Source organism: Vidua chalybeata, chromosome 2, assembly GCF_026979565.1.
Source record: "Vidua chalybeata isolate OUT-0048 chromosome 2, bVidCha1 merged haplotype, whole genome shotgun sequence".
NCBI lineage: Eukaryota > Metazoa > Chordata > Aves > Passeriformes > Viduidae > Vidua > Vidua chalybeata.
The window spans coordinates 74,558,630-74,565,200 of NC_071531.1; the positions used below are offsets into that span (position 1 = coordinate 74,558,630).

Below are 6,571 nucleotides of genomic sequence, written 5' to 3' on the forward strand. Positions count from 1 at the left end.
CCCCTAGTGGAAACAGAGTGATTGCCAGGCAGGAGGATGGTTTGATTTTTGCTCTGAGAGAAGATATCTATTTGCAGGCCAAAGAGCTTCGTATGCCACGATTTTTTTTCCTGGCCAGCTCTTAGTACAGTCACCAACTAGACATTGCTGGCCATATTATGGTCAGTAAAAAACTTGGAAAAACAAAAGACTGTGGGACTGTAAAGGTGCCTCCAGCAGAGGCAGTTGGCTGGGGATGGAGCATATTGCATATCTGGTCTAGGGGGAAGTGCTCAGTGCATGAAGAGCACTCCACACAGTGAGAGCTGTGGTGCTCTGCACACAATCCACTTAGACAGACCTGCTGGCTTCATGTGAGGTTTTCAAGCTGAGCTACCTGGGCTGTCAAGGACTCACTTCAGCACTCTCAGCTGAGCTTTCCAGTAGATGGCCAACTTTGCTGTTGATACATAGGCTGTATCACTTCAGTCGCGATGGTTTTCAACTTCCTACCAACATTCAGTAGGACAAATAAACCATTTCACAGGGGAGGACACAGAGCAGTTGAGTGTAGTAGAGCTCTAAGAGCCAAAAAATGTGCTCCCTGAAGCCTTCATGAAATGTGCAGGTCAGTGCAGTGCCAGTGAGAACACAGTCACACAAACAGCTTTGCAGGCTGTCTGCTCCCACGTGGGTAAGGCTAAACCCAGAGCTCTGTTTAATGGATCACCTGTATTAGCTCTGCAGGGACTGAGGGGAGGCAAATCACTCTCTGGCAATGTCACTGCAGTCCTGGCTATTCCCAGTTAGCAATGGATAAGGTGTGAGCCTGGAGAAGGTGTCTTCACAAGATCAGCCTAATTCTCCTTGGAAATAAAAAGGATAGTCTTATCTCTAGACACAGGGCTGGAAGGAAGAGTGATGTAAGGAGAGAAGAGGAGAAAGATCTGTTGTAAGGGAGAGAGTTAGAAATCAAAGAGCAAGTGTTTGCAAAGTCTTCTGAGTGCTGATGACTTTCACTTCAAAGTCCCAGAATTTTAAAAGCATCTCGTAAATCATCTACTTCATACAGCGGCTGCAGGACAAAATATAAATGGTAGGTCAGTTGTCAAGTGAGCAGAAACCCATGAATATGAGGTAGGAATGGCAGGAGATGGGATGAGAGGTGGAAGAAGGGGAAGTGAAAAAGGAGAGAAGAGATGAAGAAAGTTGGGGCAAGAGGCATAAGGGATGTGGAAGACGAAGACATATGAGTGAATGAAATGGCAGGTGGCAGGGATGAGCAGCAAGAGCAAGAGAGGAATTAAAGTGAGGAAGAGAGGAATAAGCTGAGGGAAGAGGCACTGGAAGAAGGAGAATTGGCCCTTACCAGGAGGATTCGTCGAAGTTTCCTGGCAAGATGGACAGAGTTTTCATGCAGCCCTTCCCAGCCTTTGAATGTCTGTTCCCTGTTCTCCACAAATGTGTTCCAGCAGTAGAAGAAATCTGTGCAAGGTACAGGGGAGTTTCAGGGTGCTCAACAGGACACTGACCTCTCTCCTAGGATCACTAAATCATCACACTCTACATCATCTTCTCTGGCTCCTTGCCCTACCTTCTCCCCCTCTCCTGGGTCTCACCAACACCCCTTAGTTCTCCATCATCTCTTTCCTGCCTGCACAGCTCACCTTTGAAGGTCATGATGGCAATTTGTGCCCCGGCCTTGTGCAGGCGCCTCAGCCCCTCGGGTTCTGCCTTGCGGTCCTCGCAGAAGTAGAGGCGGGCCATGAAGATGCGGAGGGTCAGGTTGGGGTAGGAGCGCAGGAAGTTGGCGATGTGCTGGGCACAGTCGTAGCAGGGGCTCCAGGAGGTGAACCAGGTGATTCGGTAGCAGCGTCCCGGGTCCAGGTCCCAGGCTGCGATGTAGCGCAGGAAGAGCACCTCCACGTGGCAGCCCATCTTCGGGAAGCCGGGAGAGACAGGGGCGAGGCGTGAGGTACAGGGGCAGGGAGCAGGGTGTAAGAGGGGCCAGGAGGGAGGGCTGGCGTGGATGGGGTGTGAGGGAGGAGAAACAAGGTGCGGGGAGTGCTCTTGGGTCCGCACACACGGGGACAAAGCACGGTAGTACTTAAGGGCTAGAGAAGCACTGGCGGGCACTGGTGTGGAGGGATGTACAAACGGGATGGGCAGGAGCTAAGCAGGAAGGTAGGTAGACTGGAAAAGCAGCAGGGAGTGTGAATGTCTCGCTGGTAACTCGCCCCGGGGTAGCACAAAGTACGGCTTTACCCGGAGGCTGCGTCCCCCAAACAGCGTGTACCAGCACAGCACCCAGGTGTGCCTCCGTTTCTGTCACAGCCCTCTGCTCCCTGCTGCCCCAGGCAAACTGGAGCTGCAGGCGCCTCAGAACACGATGGCAAGGTGTTCCCTTACCTGGTTGCGCAGGTATCCAAAGTCCAGGGAGCACGAGGTAGCACTGTCCCGGCGCTTTACCACATAGCAGAGGTAAGTTTCACGCCGGCCCTTGGCCTTGCGCAGGTTCCTGAAGTTGTACAGGAAGAGTCTCCTTTGCATGAGGATGCTGCAGGAGAAAACAAGAGAGAATTTACATTTACTACAGCCAGCAGTTTACCATGTCTCTGTTGAGGGCTCAGCACCAAAAATATCCTCTTCACATCCAAGCCTCTCTGTATGAGAGAAGTGTTGGTAATTTGCATGAAATGTTCTAGGGAAAGGATGCAGACGTGACTCTGGGGATGAAGCAGGTGACCTTGTGAGTGGAAATGGTATGTGAATTAATAGTGATTAGTCAAACAGCAACTATGGCTGGGCAGAGTGTGAAAATATCTGAAAATACCCAGAACATGGACACCAATGAAGGAGAAGGATGAAGGCATCGGAGAAGACCTGTGAAGGTGAGAGGGTGTGGAGTTCAGCCATCAAGAGATGTTATTTTTGCTATATGAAACCCAGAAAATCCACTGGGGCAAGGGATGGATCAAATTAGAATCTCTCCAGAGAAGACTGGACTGAATGTCTTCCAAGCACTGCCTAAAAGGGGAGCAGAGTTGAGAGTGTGCAGGACCAGGGAAAGACGCCATACAGTAGCTGATGGATTATATAAAGGGTAGGCATGCTGACACCTCTCCAGACACAAGTACAGACATCAAGACTGGCATGGGCCTGCTCCCGTGCCCAGGGATCATGCTGGGGAGAGGCAGCAGGAGCACAGGGAGGGTGTAAGGTAGTCATGAGCCATATCTAACAGCCTTACTGCCAAGTGGAGGGACACAGGCAGCTGGGTTCATTGAGGTGAGATACTCACCTCCCCCGCAGCAATGCAAAACAGAAGTGAATAGGTTAAAAATAATCACGTCCTTTGTCATCTTTTCCCACTGTTAGGCTGATGTTCCGCACAAAGATGGGGTAAGTTTAAGAGATACTGAGCTGTGTTTTCCGGAGGATCTCCAGTGAAGTGTAGAAAAGGGGAACTTGGGTTTGTTAGGAATTTAAATCCCTCTAGGCACATGTATACACCCTTCATCTGTTTGCTAATGTCACCATAAAGCTTGAGCACTGCAGAGCACTTAATGACCAGCTAATAGGTGTCCTCTCTGCCCCTCCAGGAGCTTCTGTCCCTTGTGCACCCTGACACATGGCCACTGCATCACAGGTACTCATTCATACAGTCATGCACATCCTCTTGCCTTTTGCTACCTAGTGACGTGCTTTGAGGTTGTGTGTCACTCCCTACTGCTCCTCACCTGCATCACAGACATTCTCTCTCAGGCAGCCTTGCTGCCCTGATTGTCCCACAGACAGGAAAAAGACTCTCCTGTCCTGTCTCCCTCAGCCTGCAGTGCAAAAATACCTGTCCTGCTCACACAGAAAGAAGAAGCACACACATACTCTGTTATGCCAGGCTGACAGGCTCCTGTAGAAGCACATCACATTCAAACATGTCTTCTGTTAGAAGAAACTCCACAGAGAAGACTGCACACACTCAGGAGGGTAAAGCATCCCCATTAAGTATCTCATCAAGCCCAACAAGAGTCTGAGGTTGTTCTTGGAGGTCTGTCCCATAACCACTGTTGCAGTCCTGCTCTGTTGGGCTTGCAGGCTGTGTCAGGAGTAGGGCACAGGCTGATCCCACTGCATTTCATCTTCCCTTTCTCTGGCTGTTCATGTTGTGTGCATGTTTCCCATACCCACTGTATGTTCTTCTTCATCTTTCTCATACTTAGAGCTGACTCACTCCCTACCACCTTAGAGTCCTTTCCCTGCCTTTTTACAAACACTTACAAATGAACACCTGTGTGTATTCCTAACACACACACTCACACACACATTGGTCTCCCATAAAATTATCAACCAGTGGTTTACTGCAGGTTTCTAAGTCTTTGATGTGCTATTGCAGGGATATGGAAAGGACTGTGCCCTATAACAGAGATGCTGGAGAGGGGATCTGTTCTGTGGAGACAGATCCTCAGATTGTCCAGAAAGGATAACCCAGAAAATTGCTCAGGTGTGATAGGCCAGAGGCTTGCAAAGCACTTACCTGCAGTGTGCCACAACTGCAGAAAACAGAGCAGAGCCTTGTGCACAAGGCAATTGCTTGCTGAAGAAACATATAAGCCAGATGAAAAGCAATTACAATTGTGTTGATGTTTCATTAAAACCCATATGGAAAAATGCTTTTTATCACATCAAAAACATAAAGGAAAACAGACTTTCCCTTTTCTATTTTTTTTTAATTTTGGGCAAAACCATTTGATTTCAAATTGTTTCTGATTCTTCTTATAATTGTCCCTTTTCTGATCTCATTAAATTTTTTCTCTATTCAGTGTTTTTGACCCTGCAGAGTTGCATGTGGATGCAAATAAGAGCGAAGAACAAGAAATGACCCCAAACCACAGAAAAATAAAACTGCGATCACTTAGATTATTTTTCAGTTTCAGAACAAATTGAAGACGATTTGAATCACAGAAGACATTTGTTCAACTACAAATGTTCATTAACATCAGCACTTTTTCTCCCTTTCCTCTGGAGTTCACAGTCCCAGGGTTTCTTTTCCCAGGGAGGATTTCAGAATATAGATGGTGCAAACAGAATAATGAATGAACAGATGTTGTGTGGAGCAACTGAGCAGATGTCTGGCTAGGTGTAAACTGCTGGATACACATGCAACTCCTATGGCTGGAGCATAGCTCAAGGGAAAGCAGCAAGGACACAGGAGCTGTGATTACACCTGGCCACTGAAGAAGCAGCCTGAACAGAGATCTTCTCCTCAAATAAAGATTAATGAAATCAGAGTGAAGCCCCCTGAGTGTGCGCATAGTATGCAATTGTGGGGAGTGATTAGTCATAATAAGCTCACAGACAAATTACAGTAGAGGATTGAGGGGCTTAAGCGGCAGATAGCATCTGACTGTTCATCCTTCTGTTATCATCCTTTGTTTCTAGAAAAGAAAAACAATGAAAGGAACAGAGAATAGCCACAAGAAAGAAATGACAGAAAGGGAAAAGAGTACAGGCGGCAGATAGTCAAAGAGAAAGAACAACAGAGACATAGAGATGCAAGTTGCGAGAGCAGGACAGGCAGGGAGTTAGATCAGTGAGTCACATGGGGAAAGGAAAAGGGATGGTCAACACCAGAGGGAAAGCAAGTTAATTCTGACAGAAAGACTCTCATTTCTCATAGGAGAAAAAAACTAGAGGCACTCATTTTACCTGTCCATGACTCTCAGGGTCTCTCTCAGGTGATGGGATTACAGGGAGGTTATCTTGCAGACTCTGTGCAGCCCTCTGACCTGATGTACAGAAATCTGGACTGGGCTGTGTGTCCCCCCCCCCCCTTCACCCCTATCTACTGCCTGCTGGCTTTCATCGGGGTGTGGTTGAGGGAGGAGTTAGAAGGGTCTCTGGAGCTGCAGGAGCTGAAGAGAAAAGTGTTGAGATGCAAAGGGGCACCAGTTCTGAAAGATGCTCAGCACCCATTGGTCATCACCCCCCCTTGCACTGCCTACCAGCCCCCCCACCTGCAAAATTATTCTGAAATAATATCAATAGCATAACAAGGCAGGAAACATTGTCTAGTGGTTAGAGGGGGGCCTGAGAGCTTGTGTACCACTAGTGTGAATGTGGGCAAAACCACACCATCCCTCCGGGCTTCGCATCACGCAGCTGTGCAGGGATGGTGGTGACCATGCCCTGCTCCACCACAGAGGCAGCTCTGTGCAGCAACCTGGAGCCACCCTGCTGGAAGGAGCTCAGGGAGCACCAGCTTGTGGGCAGACTTTCCCCACACCTCTGTGATCCCCTGAACAGCCTGGCAGTTGCATGGAGCAGCACTGAAGCTGAAGACGAGAGTGAGAGGGATTCAGCTCCCAGGGTTCAGTGAGAAGTGGCTGGCCTCACCTTGGCACCTGAACATTGCCTGGGTGTCTGAGCCCTGTCAACATGCCAGGAGTGGTGGCAGACCTGCACTGCAAAGCTGCACACAAAGCACCAGTGGGGAGTGACTCTGGGCCTGATCCTGCTGTTCCAGGTGGTATGGCACCAGCACCTCTGGCTCCAGCTGGCACCAGCTCTTCCAGCGGCAGGGTGACAGTCAGGG

The 6,571-nt window shown here is 49.0% G+C and overlaps 1 protein-coding gene across 1 annotated transcript; it reads right to left on the minus strand.

Annotated features, from left to right (window-relative positions):
- Positions 1–992: 992 nt before the first annotated feature.
- AICDA (activation induced cytidine deaminase) lies at positions 993–5,693 on the minus strand. The gene is made up of 5 exons (XM_053934763.1): positions 5,686–5,693; positions 2,389–2,569; positions 1,647–1,917; positions 1,349–1,464; positions 993–1,054 (listed from the first exon to the last, which is right to left on the minus strand). The coding sequence occupies exons 1-5, from the start codon at positions 5,691–5,693 to the stop codon at positions 1,001–1,003; spliced, it is 630 nt and encodes a 209-aa protein (XP_053790738.1). The 3' UTR covers positions 993–1,000.
- Between the last annotated feature and the right edge of the window lie 878 nt (positions 5,694–6,571).

Bases quoted from the DNA above. Each gene is read 5' to 3' on its own strand.
- AICDA (XM_053934763.1), bottom strand. The intron at 1,918-2,388 runs GTAAGGGAACAC...GGCTTCCCGAAG, and splicing joins TTGGATACCTGCGCAACCAG to ATGGGCTGCCACGTGGAGGT. The intron at 1,465-1,646 runs GTGAGCTGTGCA...TACCTTGCACAG, and splicing joins TGCCATCATGACCTTCAAAG to ATTTCTTCTACTGCTGGAAC.